The sequence below is a fragment of the Monodelphis domestica genome, chromosome 5, assembly GCF_027887165.1.
Source record: "Monodelphis domestica isolate mMonDom1 chromosome 5, mMonDom1.pri, whole genome shotgun sequence".
Classification (NCBI taxonomy): domain Eukaryota; kingdom Metazoa; phylum Chordata; class Mammalia; order Didelphimorphia; family Didelphidae; genus Monodelphis; species Monodelphis domestica.
The window spans coordinates 268,443,376-268,466,901 of NC_077231.1; the positions used below are offsets into that span (position 1 = coordinate 268,443,376).

The window sequence follows — 23,526 nt, forward strand, 5'->3', positions numbered from 1 at the left end:
TCTTTCATTTTCCTTTTTCTTTTCCTTTCATCTTCCTAATTGCATTGTTCTCTTTTGATGTTTTACAGATCACATGCTATTGACCCAAACTTTGTCTTCTCTACGACCCACAAAAATGTTTCCACATCCTTCCTCACTCTCTTCTGCCTTCCTGCACTCTCCAATCAACTCTCCTCCACTGGTTTCTGACTCTTTAAAGCTTCTCTATTTTCTATTTAGAGGAATGAAGACAAAAAGAGTCGTCATGCTTACCATTTCCACTAATGATAAATAAAGGAACATCCCAGCAGTGACAGTTAAGATCCAGTTTTGAATACATGGATCAGTAGAGACAGAGAGGCCAATGTAAAGTCCAATGAAAGCCGTGAGGGCGCTTATAAAATTCATCAAGATGGCAATCTTGATCGCGAGTCCAGAACTTAACAGTACAGCAAAGTCTCCTGAAGTTAAAGGAAAAAAAATAAGATGTCGATTTAGCAGAGATACATTTACATATTTCAGATTAGTTCCAGTAAGATTTACAGGGGCAGCAAGGTGACAGAGTGCTGGGTTGGGGTCAAGAAGAACTGGGTTCAAATCCCACCTCAGATCCTTACTCACTGTATGATCTTGGGCAGGCCACTTGAGCTCTGTCTGATCTCATTTCCTTCATCTGTAAAATGGGGATAATAATGGCACTTACCACCCAGGATTCTTGTGAGGATCAAATGAGATAATATTCCTTCCTTCCTTCCTTCTTTCCTTCCTTCCTTGCTTCCTTCCTTCCTTCCTTCCTTCCTTCCTTCCTTCCTTCCTTCCTTCCTTCCTTCCTTCTTTCCTTCCTTCCTTGCTTCCTTCCTTCCTTCCTTCCTTCCTTCCTTCCTTCCTTCCTTCCTTCCTTCCTTCCTTCCTTCCTTCCTTCCTTCTTTCCTTCCTTCCTTCCTTCCTTCCTTCCCTCCTTCCTTCCTTCCTTCCTTCCTTCCTTCCTTCCTTCCTTCCTTCCTTCCTTCCTTCCTTCCTTCCTTCCTTCCTTCCTTCCTATTTGTTTGTTTGTTTGTTTATTTGTTAATCTTAGCAGAGGGTCTGGCACAGAGTTGTTTTCATTAAGGCACTACTTGAATTAAACACACACACACACACACACACACACACCAACAACAACTTTGAGATGTAGTATTGATACTATAGGTGTGTTAAATTTTTAAATAAAAAAAATTAAAAACATTAAAAAAATGCACATGTATGTCTATATTGTAAAAAGATCTAAGTGTACATATGTATATGTGTATTTTCTGAAAAATAGAGTGGTGCTTGTGATTGTTGTCACTGTGCAGTTTTCAGTCATGCCCAAGTCTTTGTGACTCCTTTTGGAGTTTTCTTGGCAAAGATACATACTGGAGTGGTTAGGCATTTCCTTCTCCACTTTACAGATAATAAAACTGAGGCAAATGGGATTAAGTGACCTGTGCAAGGCTACGTAGCTAGTAAATGTCTAAAGATGGATTTGAACTCGGGAAAATCAGATCTTGATTACAGGCCTGGCATTCTCTCCATTGTGCCACCTAGCTGGCACATAGTAGGTACTATGTAAATGTTAGCTATTAATATTATTAATTATCATTATTAATGGCTATTAAAATGAGAGACAACATGTCACAGAGGGAAGGGCCCTAGATTTAGAGTGAGAGGACCTGGGTTGAAGTACTGACTCAGTCACTTAATGGGTTGGTTCATACTAGTTATTTAAGATTTCTGGGTCTAAATTTCCTCACTTGCAAAATAGTCAGGTCATAGTTTCTTCCAATTGCATGATCCTGTAAAATGGCTCGAGTATTCTAGTCAACTGAGGCAAATTGTTGAGGAATGATTAAATGGTCAGATAATATCTAATGGTCAAATAAAGAGAGAAACTAGAAATGAGATTTAATTGGACAATGGGAATTCCTAGTTGAGGAGCCTCTTTCTCCAAATGGAGAGCGGCACCTTCATTGTAACGTACAGTCTTAGAGAATTGCCTAGGGAACTGTGGGATTGAAAGACTTCTCCAGGTTCACACAAGAGGTAGCAGCAGAACTTGAATCCAGACCTTCCTGGTTCTAAGATCAGCCTTTATTCACCATAGCACACTGTTATGCTGATAAAATATATATCAGTAGTCTAGGCAGACTAGCTAATATTTCTTATTTCCCTTTTTTGCTTTGTAGGAAGGGAGCAGAGAGTTACAATTCAACCACAGCCTTTGTTTAGCTGGTCCTAAAGATAGCTTATACAGGGTGACCCATGACCCACAGTGAGTCCTTGATGGTCTGTGACATTTTCAACTTGGATAAATGCAAAGTCAAATCATGTGCTTTCCCAAGGTTTCTAAATCTTTCCTGCCTGGGAACTTGCCAGCTGAAATTAAGAGATTATATCTGTGGTGTGGTATTTATCCTTTGCTTACACAGGTACTGCCCAACTGTAGATGGGAAAAAGAAAAGAAAACAAGAAGCAGGAACAAAACCAAAACAACCCACCATTTGCTGTTAAGTAAAAAATCCAAACTGAGTACATGGGACAATGCATCCACCTTCCTCTGAGAAAATGAATGATTGAACTTCCCTGGATGGAGGCACTTCTCTATTTCAAGAAGTCCTAATTGTTCAGGCAATTAGTTGTGTCTGACTCTGTGAGCCCATTTGGGGTTTTATTGGCAAAGATACTGGAGTGGTTTCCATTTCCTTCTTGAGCTGATTTTACAGAGGGGGAAACTGAGATAAACAGAGTTAAGTGACATGATCAGGGTCACACAGCTATAAATATATGGAGTTTTTAATGGCAAATATATCAGAGTGATTTGCCATTTCCTTCTCCAGCTCATTTTATGGATGAGGAAACTAAGACAAACAGAGTCAAATGACTTGCACAGAGTCACACAGCCAGATTTGAACTCACCCTCTCCTGACTTTAGGATAGGCTCTTTTTTCACTGCATCACCTAGTTGCCCCAAATTCCCTGTAATCAGAGGTATTCCAGTTGACAATGAATGACTACTTGCAGGAGGTGTTGAAGAAGGAATTTTTGCTTCAAGCATGTATTGCACTAAATGATCTTTAAGGCTCTTCAGACTCTCTGATTCTAATTTCTCATCTATTGGCACATTTCCTGCATTGATAATTTTGAAGAATGATGCTCAAATAAAAAGGTGATTTGAGAATGCAAATGGCTTCTTTGTAGGCAGGAATAAATGTCTGTATACCCTCCTCAACAGTCCTTTGGATCCTGAACGTTCTGTCAGGACAACCATACTTTTGCTGAAGAAGGGATCTATTAGGGAAGAAGGGATTTACCACATGGGCACAGGACAGGATGAGGAGAGAATGGTGACCAAGAGAGGTAAGTTTTTATAATGGTGAGAAAAGTTGTGAGTCATAGAGAATTAGCAGAGAAAGCAGGTCTGGACATGTAGGGGACAGACAGTACTAGACATGAAGTGGAAATGGGGAAAAGTGGCAGATGATCATTTGGGTGGGGAGAAGCAGATGGGAAACAGAAGAGGGTGGCTCAGAGCTCAACCAGATGTCAGAACCTGGTCTAACTAAGCTCCTTTAAGGATCAGAATGAGTGAGGTCCTCAAAACTCCTTATGGGCTTCAAAGGACAATCCCAGCCACAAAAATGTGGTAAGTGCAAGTTGCATCTGTCTGCTCCTACTGTAGCATCTGAGACCTTTCTGCTGACTTCCCATCTGCTAGAATAGAGTAGCAGCATCCTTTGATCTTGGCTTTCTATTATGGTGACTCAGGGCTCTTCTTCTTTCTCTTGTTTTGATCTCTGGCCACAGGGCTGTCTTGGTATCAGTGTGTAAAGAGTTTGTAAAGAGGTTACTGTGGGCTTGATGTTTGGCAAAACCTCCAGATAATTGAGTTGATCTAAAAGCAGGCTGGTCTACATTGTGAAATAGTAATACTAAGCCAGCAGTGTATTGGCAAATGTTTAACAACCAGCTTTCCAGATGAAAAAAAAAATAGATATGACACACTTTTAAGTTTTAAGTCTAATCTTCAATGCCATCTTCTTCATTAATTTCTTAAGTCTAGGCTATCAACCAAACAAACAAAGCCCTGCCAATTCCCTTAAGTAAAAATGCTCACATTGAAAATATAAGTATCAGAGTGAAAGAACTTTCAAGAAAAATCCCCAAAGTAGGCAGCGATCATCTGGGGAACTTGGGTGAGAGGAAAGCAGAGCCAGCAAAAGGCTGTAGTAAGGAGGGAAGAGCAAGACACCCCCTTCCAACACATACACACAAACACACACACACACACACACACACTCATACATCTAATGCCCCAGGTTTGGAACCTGAGTCCAAGCTAACATTAAGACCCTGAGATCCTGCCTAGGCAAATAGGGGTACAAGCCAACGCACACCCCTTGAAATTGCAAACCTGTGGAGAAGTCTGGAGTCCTAGCTCAGGGCAGTCTGGGCGAAAGTGGGCTGATCTGTGTGGCCCCAGAGCAAAGCCTGGATTTCCAGTCTGGACTTGGGATAAGGGCATAGTAGATAGTTTGGGATAAGGATGTAGTACATAGTTTGCAGTAGCTGATAGAACTAAGTATGGATCTTCCTGCCTAAAACTCAGGGCAGAGCTCCAAGACAGGGCAAGCAAGGGTCTGCCTGATTGGCTCAAGTACACAGCAAGGCCAAAAACTTAGACCTAAACCTAGGGCTAGAATTTGATCAGCCCCTGATCTGATCAAGGCCAGAATGAAATCAAAAGCTTATTCCCAAACCTGAGGCAAGTCCTTAAGCCACCATCATCTCAAGGGTCAGTTGAGTCTGAAACTCCCAGAGCTCTCATCCCTCAGACTTAGAAAATAGGCTGAAAATAACATCAAGCAAGAACTGAAGTTCAACAGGGCACATCAACTTCCCAGAAAACAGAGCCTACTTATAATTAGATTGGAAAAATGAGCAAACAAAAAAAGCACCTAACTCTAAAGAGTTTTTATGAAGACAAAGAGCAAGGTACAGACACAGAAGAGGGCATCAAAAGCAAAGGAAATACACACAAAGTCCAAAAGAAAAATATGGATTTGACATAAACTCTCAAAGAGGTAAAAAAAGACTTCAAAAACCAATTAAGAGAGGCAGAGGTAAAATGGGGAAGAGAAATAAAAGTGATGCAATAAGAAATGGGCCAATTGAAAAAGGAGAGCCAAAAACTGACAGAAGGAAATCAGGCTTTAAAAATCAGAATTGACCATCTAGAAACTAATGATTTCATGAGAAATCAAGAAACAATAAAGCAGAATCAAAGGAATGAAAAAACAACAGAGGAAAACATAAAATATTTTATTGAAAAGAACAACTGGAATAGAAAACAGATCGAGGAGAGACAATTTGAGAATTATTGGACTAACTAAAAGCCACAATCAAGAAAAAACATTGTACATCATAGTACAAGAAATTACCAAATATAACTGCCCAGAGATCCTCAAACAAAAAAATAAAATTGAAATTAAAAGAATTCACAGATCACCTCCAGAAAGAAATCCTTAAATGACAACTTCCAGGAATATAATAACTAAATTCAACAGCCACCAAGCTAAGTAGAAAATTCTTTAAGCAGCCAGAAGGAAACCATTAAAATACCATAGAGTTACAATCAGGGTCACACAAGGCCTACCAGTTTCTACGTTAAAAGATCAAGAGGCATGGAATATGATATTCAGGAAGGCAAAATATTTGAGTTTACTACTTAGAGTCACCTATCTAGCAAAACTAAGTATATTCTTTCAGGGGGAAAATGGGCACTTAATAAGATAGAAGATTTCCAGCATTCCTGAGGAATAAGCCAGACCTAAACAAAAAATCTGAAGTCTAAACATGAGACACAAGTGAAGCCCAAAAAGGTACATAAGAAAGAAAAAATGTAAGGGACGCATTAAAGTAAGAATGTTTATATCTCTACATCAAAAGAGGATTTCTGTAATTCTCAAAAATTATACTCAATAGCAGAGAAGATAGAAGGCATTTACTCAGAAATAGGTGATAGGCAAATGTTCAACAACCAGTTGGCCTGAACTGGGGCAGGAAGACTGTACCAATGGCACACTTTTAAGCTTAATCTACATTATTAACATTTTCTCCATCATTTCCTGGAGTCTAAACCAGGGGTAGGCAGGCAAACAATAGCCTGTGATCCAAAACCTATCCATGCCTGTTTTAGTTCCGCTTGCAAACCGAGAATGGTTTTTACATTCTAAAATAAGGTTTTCTTGTATTATTTATTGCTTTTTTACACGTGTTAAGCATGTAAAAACTATTCTTAGCTCTGGGTGAGTTAAAAAAATCTAACAAGCCTCAGGTAGCATTTGTCTATCAGTTGCTGACCCCTGGTCTAGATAATCAACAAAATAATAAATCAAATCCTGATTCATAACATTTGCCAATTTCTAAGGCATAAATGCTAACACTGAAAATTTAACAATAGGCTTGTGAGCTGATAAGAGATTGCTATAGCACAGCCTTCAACATATGTAGGCTATATGCCCCTAACCAAATCATTTAACTTCTTAGTCTTCTGGGCCAGAGGGGGCAAACTCAGGGCACAGAGTCTTTCCTCCTGCCACAAAACTCCCCCAAACAGTCTGAACCAAATTAAAATGTACTTGGAAAATGTTTGACAAAATAAATAGCAATTTTTAGTTTTCTAAGACACTATATGGCCTGCAGAGATCTATTTCTATTTGAGTTTGCACCCCTGAATATTCCAAATCACAGAGAAGGTGTCAACCCATAGGACAGATCCCCTCTATATCCTTATTCTTATACCTTTACTTTTTAAACACATTAATTATAATTACCACCAATAGGAAGACAAAGGCATGTTCCCCACTCATGCTCCATCTCATATTTGCTTCCTCTAGTCACAGAAGTTTGGGCACACTGCCTTCTTTATTGTGCTAACACCTGGATCCCAAACAAATGACTGGTTTGTTCATCTCCCTGTGGCCTGAGTGCATCAGAATCCCATAACTTGTTTCTTTTGCTTGATGTAAAATGTGGCATGGCTGCATGGATTGAAATCATCAGTGAGGCTCCTTAGAATTTCTTGCTACCCATTTGGATGTCTACTGCCCCATTCTTCCATCATGACTTGTATCATTTAACCCCTGAAAATCATGGGCTCCCTTGGGATATGACAAGATGGTTGCTGAAGACAAATTGCATTACAGACTTTGCCTAAGGCTAATTCTCTTCTTCTATATGTTTCAGAGAAGTCATATCCATCTTTTATGAGTTCCAAAGAGACAGGGTTTGAATTACAAGGCTATTCAAAAAGTATCCAGAGAAAAAAGAGTCTTGTGTCTATCTGCTACCATATGCCTGTCACTTTAATTTCATGCTTGGCTTTAAACATTTAGAATAAATCAGCTTGATGAAGCCATGGTTTGGTTTTAATTAAAAAGCTATTTTTTTCTCATTGGTCTGTTTGCTGACATATTGGATAGAGTTCCCCGTCTTGATATTTTTCCCACATATAACATTCAGATTTTCAAGTCCCAGCCAAAGGTATTTAAAGTGATGTTACATGAAAATGACATTCTCCCATCCAGAATGCTCTGAAGCACAAACTATCCCTCTCCATCCTTGGGAAATATTATGAAAATGTCAGATTGAATCTTTTCCTGGGTTATAGCAATATTGCCTTCTTGTCCCTTTTATTCCTAGGATTCAAATAGAATATGTCCTGAAGCTAGTTCCCATTCAATGATATTCTGGAGAGAAGTAAGGGAACCAAGTAAGGTTAGGTGACATGCTGAGCATGACTGATTTTTTTACTAGTAGAGAAAAATGATTCCACCAGTTGACTTACCCATTTCATGTGGAATTTCATGGCACAAGATGGCAATGGTTGTTGTCACTCCTGACTCAGTGGATGATGAGAAGGCAGCTCCAATCACGAGACCATCGGCAAAATTGTGAAGGCTGTCACCAACCAGTATCATTATAGCTAAAAGACTGATGGCTTTACCTAAAGAGATGGATGAAGACATGAAGACTAGCCAAGAAGGATGATGACTCTGTTTTGATTTTCAAGAGCACCAAACTTGTACAAAATGAATTTAACTTTCATTTTACTTATTAGCAAGAAACCAAGTGAAACACATAGTCCTACTTGGTTCAAGATTTTTGAAAGAATACATTATAATCTGAGCTGTGTGACTCAGGGCAATCACTTAACTCCCATTACCTGACCCTTACTATTCTTCTGCCTCAGAACCAACACAAATATTGATTCTAAGAAGATAAGAGGTTTTGTTTTAAAAAAAATACATTATTTTAAAAGGATCTGTAATATTTGAACATGAAAATGGAAATAATGGCAGAGTAAGGCCAGAAAGCAAGGCTATTTTTAAAGAAAGCTTCCTACATTTCTCATAAATTCTCCTTTCAAAACTGACCTATTTTCTATCTTCCACACACGGCATCCCTTGCTCCTAGATCTTAGTACAGTCTGTCTCCTATGTCTGTCCTTACCTCCAACTCTCAGAATCCTTGACTTTTTTGAAGGCTTAGCTCCTATGCTACTTCCAACCTGAAGCCTTTGTTGATTCCCTCTAGTGTTGTCCATCCTCAAAGATGATGTCTATATATAATCATTTTTGTATTGTATTTCCTCAATAGAAGTTCCTTGAGGGCAGATACAATTTTTTTCATTTTATCTTTGCATCTCTAAGACACTGGAGTATCTTTGCATGGAATATAAACTTTATAATTGTTTTTTATATTAGAGTTTAAGTCCAATCGCTCCAAAATAAGCATGTATATTGACATTAGTGAGTTTTATGCTATTTTCAACTGAATTTTAAATTTAAATTTATGGATGTGTATATATACATATATATCCAGGACGCAGACTGGTAAAGTGGAAATAGAACTGGCTGAGAAGTTAGAGAATTTAGGTTGAAGTGCCACCTTTGACACTTTTTGACCATGAGATATTGGTCAAATCACTTAATCTCTAGCTCCTTCAGTGTCTTATTATATAAAATAAAGGGACTGGCTTAGAGTGCTTGTGAGGCCCCTTCCAATTCTGAATCTATGATCTTATTCTATAAGTATTGCTATGATTATCATTTCTAAACTCATTCACAAAGCTGCTGACTCAAGCCTTGATTGCTACCACCTCCCTCAGTTTCCTCTCCCTTCTGATTGCAGGGCTGGAGATTGGAGTGACAAACTCCTTCCATTGCCTTCCTTTGAAGAGGGCAGAAACTGGACTCTTGCCTCACTCCATTTTGCATTTGATACTCTGCCTGATTTCAAATCCATGCAAGATGTCCCTGTTCTAGGTACCCTCTATTCTTTCCCCTTTTCACCTCATCTACACTTTTCTGCCCTCCTTTTTTTGGTTTTGTCTTTCCCCATTAGATCATAAGGTCCTTGAAGGCAGGAACTATTTTTATTTTTATTAATTATATCTTCAGTACTTAGGATACAGAGTATTGGTTCTAAGGCTGAAGGTAGGGGTTTTTAAAAAATTAAATAAAAATTAATAAATAATTAATAAATAAATGGTAAATAAATATTTTTGGATTATATTGGATTATTTTTCCATCATCTGGAACCATATATACTTTGATATTTTTTATACATAAAGACTGATACTATTGTGAGAACCTTAAGAAGAGATAGAAATATGCACTTTTGGAATAATGCACTCTAGGATAGCATTGAATAATTTACTTCTTTAGGGATATTAGAATATAAAAAGAAGTCACAAAAGGAGTAAAGTTCATTTAAAATACAAAAACACAATAAAAGAGAATCAAAGGACCCCTTTATATTGCTAAAGTCCTATTGCAGTATCTCATCATCATTTTTGTGAAATTATCCTAAAGATTCATAGACTAAAAAAAATTTTAGCAGTTTTTGAGAAAGATATTTGCCAATAACCTGGACCAGGACCCAGGATTTCAGAGAAAATTCTGTGAAGGCTATCATGAACCCAGATGGACTAAAGAGACAGCAATAGAAGATGTCTTCAGAATTCAGACACTACTTCATGACACTCGGAATGAGCCTGTGGATATAATGAATTGAACTGTGGGAGTTGGACCTCCATCCACTTCTGTCCTTCCCATTTGCTGATATTTGTTTTGATTGTTAAGCCTTTGCACCAGAAAAGAGAAATGCCTCCAATGACTCCTTGTCAATGCATCTATCAGTCACTTTTAATATGTTAAGAAACTCCCTAAACAAACAAAGAAAAGAAACTCCCAAATGTAGCTATTATAAATGAAATGCAGAATCTCATTGGGCCCTTATGCACCCTGGTAAGATAATCCTGAGATGTATAGATATCATGCATGGAATGATTCATTGGGGAGACTAACCTGTCTCCCAACAAATCAGAGAGGGGATTATAAGAATTTAACACCAGGTTTTCACCCCTTTTTCATGGTACCCTAAAATCAAGCTTGGAGTTTTAAAAAGGAAAGTTTAACACTAAACTGGAAAACCCATTCTCTGGTAAATTGGGATTTGGGTGTGACCTCGCCATTGGATTAAGAACAGGGCTGGGGGCTGTCTATAAAAGGGAGACACATGGGCACTGTGGGAGGATGCCAGAAGCCTCATGGCTCATCCAGAGGGCTGGTCTCTGACCCAGAGTGACCCAGAAAAGTGACATCGTGGATAGTGTAAGTTTTGGATGAAGGAAGCCCTCTTTCACTTTCTGGATGATGAACCACAGGGAGTGGAGGAGTGGAGGTGCTTCTTTGGGAGACCACAAATCGAGCTTGGGGAAGGGATGGCTAAGAAAGGAGGCTTGGGAAGGGAAACGACTGGCCAATGTGGCTGGTGCCTTTTCTTTCTCTGACCCACTCTTTAAATTTATTTAATAAATATTTAAAAATTAGATACAGTCTCCAGAGAATTTTAATCTTAACATGTTGTTGAATCCCTCAAATCCCCCATAACTCTGCTCCCAAATTGCAAAGACTTTGAGCACAGATTTAGCAAAAGGCATCGTTCAAGGCTCAGCCTAGCTAAGTACATTGGGTCATCACTGGAGACAACCAAGAAGTATAACAGACAATGATTTCAAATAAGGCAGGAAGGGTTATGATCTGCTCTTTTAGAGAGAGGGAATGTTCATGTATTCACATCAGTGAAATTGTGTATTTTTGGAATACAATGAAAGGTAGTAAGATTTTTTCAATTTACTATCGGTCTTAGAATCAATACTGTGTATTAGTTTCAAGGCAGAAAAGGGGTAAAGGCTAGGCAATAGGGATTAAGTGACTTGCCCAGGGTCACACAGCAAGGTAGTGCCCAAAGCTAGTTTTGAACCCAGGACCTCTTGTCTCTGGGACTAGCTTTCAATACACTGGGCTACCTCAGTGCTCCCAGTAATAAGATGTTTTTCACAACTGAGAACTTATGTAGTGCCATGATCCAAGGTTACAGATATATACATATATCATATGCATTCAACATAATTACATTACATATAATTAGATGCTTCAGCATATTAAAATCATATAAGGAGCTCTATAAACACCATTAGAGAAGGTAACAGATAAAGCACTGGAATTAGAGTCAAGAGGACCCGAGTTTAAATCTTCTCCAGATACTTCCTGGCTGTGTGATCCTGGACAAGTCACAGGGTTGTTATAAGGATCAAATGAACTAATATTCATAAAGTACTAAAGATCTACAAATGCTAGCTACTATTATTGTTGTCTTTGCATCCCCACATAGCAGTTAATACATTGTCTTATATATAATATGTGTTTAATAGCTGTTTTAAAAATGGAAATCAGTAACAATAATCATCTTGCTCCCATGAGTTCTAGTATTGTTTTGGAGCAATTTTTATTTTAAAATGAGTTATCAAGATAGATGCATGTCAAGAATTCTGCACCCCAGTATAGTCCCCAGTTTAACTTAATTCCAGTCACATATTCAAATGTTTTGCTTTTTTTATTGATCAAAAATTCATGGCACCCTGATAGAACTAATAATGATCTCCAAATTATGTGACATACGATTATCCTTTTCCCCTGCTTTGGGAGAGGATTCTACACTTTGGGTTTCATCTATTTGGAGAAATCCCAGTATGAAAGATCCCTCCATGATACAGTTTGAAAAACCTAACAGTTAGATTCATGCCAGGACATTAGATTAATGCCACAACTTAAGGTGAGAACCACATTAAAGTGTAAAAAAAAGAAAAAAACACTCATCCCATTAAATGTTATAACTAAAGGCTGTGAAAGCATAATTCATTTTAAAGACACATTTGCCCAATGCAAAACAAATTGAGGGATTTTTTTTCCATGGAAATGACACTGTTTTGACACTGGCTACACAGAGTCCAAAATGTAATATATATTCAGATAAAAAGTGGAAAATTCAGATAATTATCCAGATGTTTGTCCAGGTTCCAAACTTGGTTGGATGGGTTGGCATTATGGAGACAGCATAAATTTAGTCTGTTCCAAAAAGAATCAGACAATGCGTCTAGCACTGGATAAGTTGTGTGAAAGAATAAATCAAGTTATTTAGCATCCTGAAAAGGAAATGCCACATATTTCATGAGAATTTCCTATAGACAGTGTAAATTTTAGATATGATACTTTACTTTGTACCAAAGAAGGCCATGCATTATAGTGTTAAGATGTGGAAATCAATTTGAAGAGAGAAGGCTTGGGCTTAACTTTAGGCACTATCATTTACACACAATGTAACTGTGGGCAAAGCATCTCCCTTTCAGAAAGAGCACTCTCTTTGGAGTTAGAGGATCTGTATTCAAATTCTGTCTCTGACACATACTATTTGGCAACATTGAACAAGTCACTTGGTCTCCCCGAGTCCCAAAATTCTTATCTATATAATGAAGAGATTGGACTAGATGGGCTCTGAGGTCCCCCCTTAATTCCATATCTATGATTTTATGATCTGTAAAAATGAGCCAATAAAACTTCCACTCCTCCCTGTAAAGTAAGTAATTTGTAATTGCTAAAATTCTACATAATTGTCATAAGATTCCAAGCTGGAAAAGATCTCAGATGAGGAAACTCGGACTCAAAAAGAAGATTAGATGACTTAAGGTCATATAATTATGGTAGAATGTGGTATTTGAAACCAAGTCCAAATCATAGATACAACATTCAAGAATAAGAAGAGATCTCAGAAGTCATCTCTGGTCCAGTTCCCTCATTTTACAGATGAGTTAGCTAGCCAACATTTAAATAGCCCTTACCATGTGCTCTTCACAATTATTATCTCATTGGATCCTCACAACAACACTGGGAGGAAGGAACTGTTATTATGCCCATATTACAGATGAGGAAACTGAGGCAAACGAAGATGAAGTGACTTGCCCAGAGTCACATACACAGTAAGTGACTGAGGTCAGATTTGACTCATCTTCCTGAATCTAGGGCTCATAATTGTTGAGTTACTTTCTGAAGGGGATACAGGTGATAAATTTTAAAGGTGGGAATTAAGCCCAGATCCTCTGAATCCAGTCCAATGCTCTTTCCTGTAGCATATCATTTTCTAGATTACAAAGAAATTAAAAGACTTGTCCAAAGGCACATGAATAGGAAGAGGCAGAGCTACTTATTGCAGTCCCCCAAATTCAATCTAATGTTCTTTCCATTATACCATAAGTGGGTTATCAGATGCAAAGTAAAATTTTAATATATGGTAGACTAGGGAAAAGTAACCAGAACACATTTTTTTAGGTCATTAAAACCTTGATGGACAAGGTTTTCTGAAAACAATTATTTCAACTTGATAATAAATGACTTTGAAGAGTTTTCTGCTCCATTTCCCATTCTTCAGAAAGGATAGTCATACCAGAGGTCAAGGAATGCAGTCTATTTGTAAAGATAACCGAAGACCCATGACTGTGTCAGTATTTAGCCAAGAGCTAGTAATTCACTAGTTAATTTGATCAATGTTGAAAGGCAATCTGGACAGTTTAAGACTCCAAGTCTCTTTGCGCAGCCTGGGCTGACTTTGTCTACCTTTTGAATTTGTTGAATTAACCAGATGTTTGTCCGATCTCCTTATTTGCTACCATATTGACTCTAAGAGTGAAGACTTTCCTTCAGTAATTCGTTTCAAAATGTTACATTCTTCATCGTCAGAAAATTCTTCCCCTATCTAATCTGAACTTTTCTTTCACAAATACTATAATTTATCCTGTTCCTCCGTATTTAACACCAGTAAAGCAGAGAACATCTAGTTCCCACTATTTTTTTCCAATATATATTTTATTATTGACTATCACATCCTTCATTCTTTAGTTCTTCAGTTATTTTAGTCTTTCCACCTAAAAGAATTAGAAAAGAACACCATCTATCTTTGAGGCCCTCCTCTGTTTCCCTATCATATCCTGAACAGAATTGCAGCTTGTTCTACTAAGGTTCCAATGAGCAATGAGGAAGGAATCGTGCCTCATGATTACTAAATAATCACACAGTGAGGAAGTGTTGGAGGCCATATTTGAACCCAGAATCTACCGTCTTCAGTAGAGAAACAGGTTATGTTTCTCACATAAAAATATTTGTTTTGAAATACCAATAAAACATAAGCTAACAAGGCAGTGCTTGTATATAACACCGAACAAAACAAGTTTCTTTAAATAAAATTTAGTGACTGATTTCCATTTTACTTAGACTCTACTGTCCTCCCCCCCAACTCTTTACCCTGCTCCATCACCACCACAATGTGGTCATGTGGACAGATTTGAAGTTATCTGGGGATAGTGCTGGAGAAGGACACAGAGATGCATGGAATAAAATACCTAATCATTTTATGCGGACAGTCCTCATATCAGTTGTCTGGAAACTTCTCCAGTCCAGTAATGTTGGCAGGTTTATGAGCTTTTCCTGCCAATTTTCAGAATTAATGTGCATGGTTCAAGCTTATATTGTTCTTTCTAAATGTGAAATTAGGTCAATATTTTTATTTTATCATCACTCTGGAGTAAAATGTACTTTTTAGTACATGATTGAATATTCAGCTAAGTTTGACAATTTGCATTTTGCCTACATTGAGATTTGGGGTGCTTAATAAATATTTCAAAAACTGTGCTACATGTAGATATGAGAGATCATTTGAGCCGTCACTGTCGTGCTATCTATAGTTTTAGATCAGGACGTGACAGATGTTAGCTCATAATTGTTTTTTTTTTTAATCACAGTAGATGTGAGATTTCATTGATATAGAGAACTCCCAGTGAGCAGACTCCTTCTACCATGGCAGAATGGCATCTGCTTTCCATCTTACAATCTTAGAAAGTTGCTTGGGGGTGGATAGGCCACTTAGAAGTGGTTAAAAAATTTATCCAAAAGCATAATCAATATGATGAGTCAGAAAACCTGATCTAATGCCAAGGCTGGCTTGGCTCTCTGTCTACACCACATTGTGACTGTATAGACCTTTTCTTTGTAAACCCTTACCTTCCATCTTGGAATCAATACTGTGTATGGTTCCAAGGCAGAAGAGCAGTAAGGGCTAGGCATTGGGATTAAGTGATTTGCCCAGGGTCACACAGCTAGGAAGTGTCTGGGGACAGATTTGAACCCAGGACCTCCCATCTCTGGACTGGTTCTCAATTGAATGAGCCACCCAGCTGCCTATTCCAGCTGCCTATCCTCCATTTTTTACCAAGCTTTACCAAGTACTTAAAAATATGAAAAACAATTCACATGCATGATCTCATTTGATCCTAGTAGCTACCCTGGGATGAAATTGCTTCAATTATTATTATTCTCTCCATTTTACAGATAGGAAAACTGAGCTTTTGAAAAATAAATACTATACGTAGGGTCACACAGCAAGGAAATGTCTGAGGATTTGAACCCAGCTCTTACTGTCCTCAAGTATAATGCTTTCTCTATGCACTATGCCAACAAATAGTTACCTGTCTGAAAGTCAATTTGACAGCATTAATTGAGGGCTTATTATGTGCCGGGCACTGGGCAAAAACCTAAAGATACTAAGGAAGATGAAAAATATAATTTTTGTCCTCAAAAAGCTTATAATCTAATCAGGGAAATGGCATATAAACTATTAGGTAGATAGAGAAACAAGTGAGACATAGTTTTATATATGTATATACATATATAAAACATTATACTATTATATATGTATAAATATATGTCTTGCTTATTATACACACACATATATGTCTTTTTGTCAAAAGATGCCTTCTTTAGTGCTGAGAGGAGATAGCAGGAGGTAAATACCTTGGAGCTTTAATGTAACAAAGAAACAAACAAACTTTTAAAAATAAGTTACATGCAGAATAGAAGGGAGTAGGACATATTTAAATTTGAGGTAAAGAAAAATATCTTAAAAATTCAAAGTATTCCCAAGAAGAATATACTACTTTAGTAACTCCTCATCACTGAAGTTCTTCGAGCCAAATCAAGATAATTTATTGAGTAGGATAGGGAAAGTACTCTAATTCAGTTATTGGCTAGACTCTTAAGTTTTCTGAGGTATCTATCAGCTCTTAGATTCTCTGATTCTGTGACGATTGTACAGAAGGATCTTCTTTTGGTTATATTTTGCCTTTGTTTTAGAAGAAAATTACTCAACCCAGAAAAGCTCATGAGCAAATAGTCTACTCTAAGTTGTTGCTTCTTGATTATCTATAAAACTTCCACATACCAGGATCCAATGAGGGGAAGACTCGTGTCTTTAGAACATGTGTCAAAACCATTACTTTTCCCTTTTTTTTACTTAGATATGTCTTAGATTTTTTCTTTTAGAAGTGGGACTATAAAGAGGATATTCAAGTTCACTCATGATGTTTACAAGGTAATATACATCAGAAAGGCATATTTGGGTATATTTCTATAGTCTTCTTTGGGAAATGGCCATTGGGTAATATAATTGGGAATGGAATGCTACAAATATTTGGATTTCAGACTGGTCATCTGAAATAGAATGCTTTTAGAGATAAAACTTTAAAATATTACCAGTGTTCCTTTTTACCCATCTATTCCCTTCCTTGACCCCATGCTCGTTAGCATAATGTGAATTATGCTAAATGAATAAATGAAACACTTCTGTTTCTTCTCCATTTTCCCTTTTATATAGAGTATATATGTATATAGGTAGTGAAATCCACACACATGTAGTACATACTTATAAAATGAAATATGTTAAATATATTTCACTCCCATCTTTCTTCCTCAAGATTGTCATTTCATTAATTAGCTTTTTGCATTTTCTCTCTCGCCATTTCTATTCCCATTATCCCCACCCTGCCCCAGACCCTCTCAACAAGAGAAGATGGAGTATCAGAAAAGAGTGGTCAACAAGGTCAAAAAGTCAGAAGAGTCACAGAGAACCTACTCTCAAAAGGCCATTGGATTTGGTAATGAAAAGATAATGAAATTAATAAGATCAGAACCAAGAGAACATTATATACAGCAACAGAAATATTATTTGAAGAATGACTAATGTATGTCCAGATCAAGAGAAAGAACTGAAAAATAGAAATAAGGCAGACATAATGTTGCATATACATATTTATTTTGTCAAATAATGGGAGGAGGGAGAAGAGAGGGAGTTTTCCAATTATAGTGGCATGCCATATACTGACTGTGCAACCATAAGCAAATCACTTAACATCCTTTAGTTTCTTCATCTATTAAAAGAGGGTTTTGGATGAGAGTTGCAATCCTGTCCAACTCTAAATAAGGAATTCTCAAAGTGTTTTCCTAGGGACCTTCAAGTATCCTTGATGCCCTTTTAGGGGATTCATGAGGTCAAAACCATTTTCATAGTATTAGTAAGAAAATTCAATTTTTGATACAATACATATATTATATAAATATATTTTATATGCATATATCTCACTTAAACAAAAGGCCTTTGGGGTCCTCAGAAGTTTTAAGAGTTTAAAGGGAACCTCAATAACTTTTTTTTTAAACCCTTACCTTCCATCTTGGAGTCAATACTGTGTATTGGCTCCAAGGCAGAAGAGTGGTAAGGGCTAGGCAATGGGGGTTAAGTGACTTGCCCAGGGTCACACAGCTAGGAAGTGTCTGAGGCCAGATTTGAACCTAGGACCTCCCGTCTCTAGGCCTGGCTCTCAATCCACTGAGCTGTCCAGCTGCCCCCTTCAATAACTTTTAAGACTACAAAGGAGTTTCAAATCCAAAATGTTTGAGGACCACTACTCTAAACCTAAGATCTTGGGGTTGTTTTGTTTAGTGTGCATTTATTGATTTTTTTTTAACTTAAAATTTTTTTCAATTACACATATAAACAATTTCTGACAATTAAGTGACATTTTGTGACTCAGATTCTCTCTCTCTTCTGTCCTCTGTGAGGTGGTAAATTAATTGATGTAGATTAGACTAGTGCTGTCATTTAATACATATTTCCATATATGTAATTGGAAATCTGTTACCCTAAAAACTACATTTCCCAGGAGCCCACTGACTTCCTGTCAGTCATATTTCCTGTAGACCAAGGATAAAATTCAGTGGGCATTCCTGATCTGTTTCTTTGGCTTCCTGTCACGAGCATGGTGGTGGTAAACATCAGGATTTTGAACAGGCTGATTAGCCATGGGCACATGTTTTTTTTTTTTTGTTACCTTTTTATTCCTTTATTTCTAATGACCATTAATAAATCTCTTAAAATATAATATTTTATTATTGTAGACTAATTTTATTTTTTACATATATTCCTTATGCTCTGAAAGGAGTCACATGTCACACATAGCATAAAAAACTAATAACGGAAATAAAATAAACTTATGGTCTTTTGAACCCTTCAGAAGATACAGTCTTTATTCCCTCTACATTTCTAGAGTATTCCATTTGTAGTTCTCATAGTTTCACATTATACATGTTTATGTCATCATTTGAATATGTGCTATTTTTTCCCTAGTTAGGCTATAGGCTCCATGAAAGCAGAGACGTAGCCAGATTTATCTCTGTATCTTCTACAATTTCAGTCAAATTGCCCTGTGTGAAGCAGTCACCCAATAAAGTTCACTTAACCAATTATCTTCCTAGGGATCATAAGTTCTAAAATAGGAAAAGTCAGAGGTTAGATTGAAAAATGACAAGAATAAATGAGTTTTAAAATTAAATTTGAATAATGAGACATTATTGATTTAGACAAAGCCATGCTTTGGTTGGTTGTTGTTGCTGTTGCTCAGTTATTTGGTCACATCCAACAATTTGTTTCTATATCTGACTCTTCATGGCCACTTTACGAGTCACCTGACTATGAGAGGGCAACTAGGTGGCTCAATGGATTGAGAGCCAGGCATAGAGATGGGAGGTCCTGGGTTCAAATCTGGATTCAGACACTTCCTGGCTGTATGAATCTGGTCAAGTCACTTAACCCCCATTGCCTAGTCTTTACTGCTCTTTTGCCTGGGAGCCAATCCTTGGTATTGATCCTCAGACAGAAGGTAAGGGTATAAAAGAAAATCAAATAAGATCTTTGTAAAGTGCTTAGGGCAGTTCCTGACAGATATTAGAAACATAATAAATGCTTATTTTCTCCCTTCCTCACTGTTCAATTTAAGAAAATAAAACCGTTTTCCCCAGTACTTACGCTTTCTATTGGAGGCAGCCAGACTATCTATTGGAATTTCAGCTGTGTCTGAATCTTCAGGACCTTTCTGTTTGAGATAAAAAAGTAATCAATGAAAGTCAAGTATTTTCTATCACTAATTCAAAAGGAAAACAAAGTTACTCTAATTTTTAAAGAGATACAGGAATAGCACAGGAAGATCTTACATCTTTTGCATTTAAGTGATTAACTTAGAAAGCTAGAACTGAAGAGTTAAAAGCAGAGTTATATTTACCCATATCTTTATTCTGCATTTCCAATTATTTTCAGGGTAGCTAGCAGCCAGTGAAGTGGTTTGTGATTTAGGACAGTCTTAAATTATGGAAGCAACTATGAAACTGAAAAGTTAAAGACATAACGATTCTCAATTTAATTTGTGCTGCTTCTCTATAGTGACTCAGATTCTCTTACTGACCTTCCAATATATGGAATACTCTATATGGAGAAGTAACGCATGCTTTTCACATTTTGCTCACAGTAACATGTCATTTTGTATCTGTCTCTTTGCCAGTTGGTATCTTGTTAGGGTAACAAGCTACATTGATGGACTTGGGAGAGAAGATACAGATTTCTTAGGGCAGAGATTCATTCATTCATTCATTCATTCATTCATTCATTCATTTATTTATTTGTTTGTTCATTCATTCATTCAATTTATTTGTTCATTTATTTATTTGTTCATTTGTTTATTTATTTATCTAACTATCTATCTATCTATCTATCTATCTATCTATCTATCTGTCTGTCTGTCTGTCTGTCTGTCTGTCTGTCTGTCTGTTTGTTTGTTTGTTTGTTTATTTGCCACAAGCCATTCAGGTCCCAGAGAAGTGAGAGTTTGAAATTGAACCTTAGAATATGAATCAAGATGGCAGGATCTGATTTCTGTGACTGACTCATAGTTCACTGGCAGGCCAGTCGTTCTCCATCTCTATGCCTCAGATAGTTATTGGATAATATGAAGTCTATTTTTTTTACCTGTCTACTCAACTTGGCCATTATGAAGATGACTCCAAATACCACTGACATAGTCATTGTTTCAAACAAAATAAAATATGACACCATGGACAGATTACCTCAAGACCAGATGTTACAAGAAGACTCCTCATCCCAGCAGTCATCCAAGAAGCAGCCTGAGATAAAGGCATTTGCCTTTGGCCAAGGAGTGTTTTGTTTTCAATCATGTGGAGGCAGCAAGGCGAGTGATCTATGAAATTGGGTCAGTCTAAAAGGCCCAGACTGACTGAAGAATAGCTCAATTTACTAAGTGTTTTCCTTATAACCATCCTGTGGGGTAAGAACCCCAAACGCCAATGGCATACTGGAAATAATGCCCTTTAATCTCAGGACATAAATAGTCTCTGTGATTTAGTCCGGTGATGAGGATTCTAGTATTTAGTCCATTTTCCTTATACAGCCTTTCCTGCCACAACATGTGGAAGAACTAATAGGCAAATATCCAAGACTAATCACTGACTGCAAAGAATTGTTCTTTTTTCCTCATTCTGCCTACCCAGTTCTGAAAAGAAGAGGAAATTGGATCCTACTAAGTAATCCTTGTAATTCATATCATTTCTTACTTTGCTTCTGGTTGACCTTATAATTTATGGACTGAAAGGAAGGACTAAAGTATTAGTAAGTATTTAAATGGTGCAAATGTATTCAGAGGGCATCAGAATTCTGCTCAGAATCCCTCTTGGGGCCTCAATCATTTCACTAATATAGGAGTAATGAAATATGAATGTAAATGAGTTTCATGCTCCCAGGACAAAGTGAGCCATTCTCTCCCACCCAAAAGACAGTAAGTAAACCCAAATAATAAATGCACTTGGGCTTCATTTTTAAAAACTAAATTTTCTTGTGTATGCTTTTTGAACAATGGTGGGCCTAATATCTACTGGGGAAGACTTTTACACTCCTGCTAAAGCCAAAGGAGAATCTCCTATAATCCCTCTAGTTCAAGTTAGCATACTTTTCATCCTTTTTACTGAGCATATATTGCCCTAAAGCCATAGCTGTCCAAGGCCAGTGTTTTCCAATGTTTGTAATTTTAAAAAATTCTCAAATATGTTTATTCTCTCCTTGCTGCAGCCTTATGTGGAAGGTAGGATGGCTATGTCATGACGTGAACTTAATTAATTTCTGTTAATTAGCTTGGTAGAGATTTCTGTAAGGCCAATTTCCCTTGTTGAAAGTACGTCATTGGTCAGAACCCATTCTCCTGTTAAGAAATCAGCATCTATGATGAGATGCATTAATTGACGCTTTCCCTAAACTTCAGATGGCTGCCAACCAGTCCCAGCCTAAGGTCACATAATTTAGAAGACCAAATGATTTCAATGATTTTTCTTCATGAAATTGTTAACGAATTTCTTTGAACAAGCAGAGAGAATACATGATGATAGTCTGTTCCCTGCTTATACAGATAACAATGATTCATATCTGTCAAGAGAAAACAAATTTTGCATATCAAAACAACTTTCAGGTGTCTGGTAGTTCTTTCTGAAAAGCACTTGTCATGATGAAGAATAGATAAATCATCAGTGAGAATCACATGGAGACGTTCTACTGATTTTCATCTTTTCATTGAGAAAAAAGGAAAAGAAGGAAATCAAGTCAAAGAAGTATTTGAGATCAGTAACCTACCAACTGGATAGTTGAAGTGGATTTGTCTCTGCCTGATTGGTCATTTAAGTCAGTGTCCACTGAGAGCTCATGGGAATGCCCCATGTGCCCATTAACTAGGGAAAGGCCCTGTCGAAGGAGGAGGAGGAGGGTGTTTTAGTTAGTGCCAGAGATAAATGAATGCAGGTGCAGTCTCTGCCTGGTTCATGTTCAGAATTAGCATTTCTCTTACCTTGGGGAATGATCCATGACAGAACAAAAGCCCTTGAAAATGTTCCAGCTGTGATAAAAACTTGTTAATGAACTTTGGCTTATGAAACTCCAGGTCTAATCTGAAAAATTAGGCATGAAGTCTCACAATTGGAAGGAGACTGAGAGCTTCTGAACTCTGAATTTTCAACTCTGAAAATTGCTAGTTGAGATTAAGAAGGCAGGAACAGCAGTGGGTTTTTACTTTGCAAGTAGAATGGGCTTGTTCAATAGCTGTACTTGTTAAAAGCATATAATTTGTGTGTCTTTTGATGGATATACCCAAATAATACTAATTAAGGTTGAAACTCACCATGTAGAAAACAAAGGAACTTATGCAACTTAAAATGAAATCACTATTGAAATCAAATATTGAAAGCGAAATGAAATTACAATGGAAACATTGACAGTCCCTTCAATTCTACACAAAGTATGTGCAAGTACTTTAAAGCAAATTTCTTACAGGGAGTCTATTCAGAGGAAGCTTTGATATATAGAGACAATCTCAATAAAGTCAGTGTTTAATGGTCAAAACTATTACGTTTCCCTTAGCCATATTTCCCTTCTACTCTGAAAATAGAGGTTGTTTGTTTATCTTTGGTCATTTGATTGTGTTTAATTCTTTGTGACCCTATTTGGGGCTCTTTTCTTTCTCTGGCTCATTTTACAGATAAAGAAACTGAGGCAAGCAGGATTAAGGAACTTGTCCTAGTCACACAGCTAGTAAGTGTTGGAGACTAAATTTGAACTTGAGAAAATGAGTTTTTCTTACTCCAGGACTTGTGAACCTTAAAAATTCCCAGACCCTACTTCATAAGATTGGATTAAGACCATTCCCCATTTGGGCAGTGAACTCTACTTAGATCAGGAATGTGAGAACTCTACTTCACCTACTTAAGTCTGCCCTAGGGGAAGATAAAGTTGTAAACTCTTTTCTGAACAATGAAAAGTACTTAAACCCATACTTATAATAAGGCAAAAAGTTCTTAAGAGAAGTACCTATAAAGGTCAAGCAACTTGTGAATTTACAAGGAACAAAGAGCTGAGAAACTT

General features: G+C 37.2%; 1 protein-coding gene across 2 annotated transcripts in view; it reads right to left on the reverse strand.

The window, feature by feature from the left end:
• SLC39A12 (solute carrier family 39 member 12) overlaps positions 1–23,526 on the reverse strand; it is a 114,180-nt gene that overhangs the window by 22,900 nt on the left and 67,754 nt on the right. Inside the window, exons 9-12 of one of the 2 annotated variants that reach the window (XM_007504910.3) lie at positions 22,246–22,353; positions 19,585–19,651; positions 7,844–8,002; positions 253–440 (exon numbers count right to left, since the gene is read on the reverse strand). In XM_007504910.3, coding sequence (XP_007504972.2) covers positions 253–440; positions 7,844–8,002; positions 19,585–19,651; positions 22,246–22,353 — 522 coding nt within the window. The remainder of the gene's footprint in view (positions 1–252; positions 441–7,843; positions 8,003–19,584; positions 19,652–22,245; positions 22,354–23,526) is intronic. The other variant, XM_007504911.3, reaches the window with a different exon arrangement.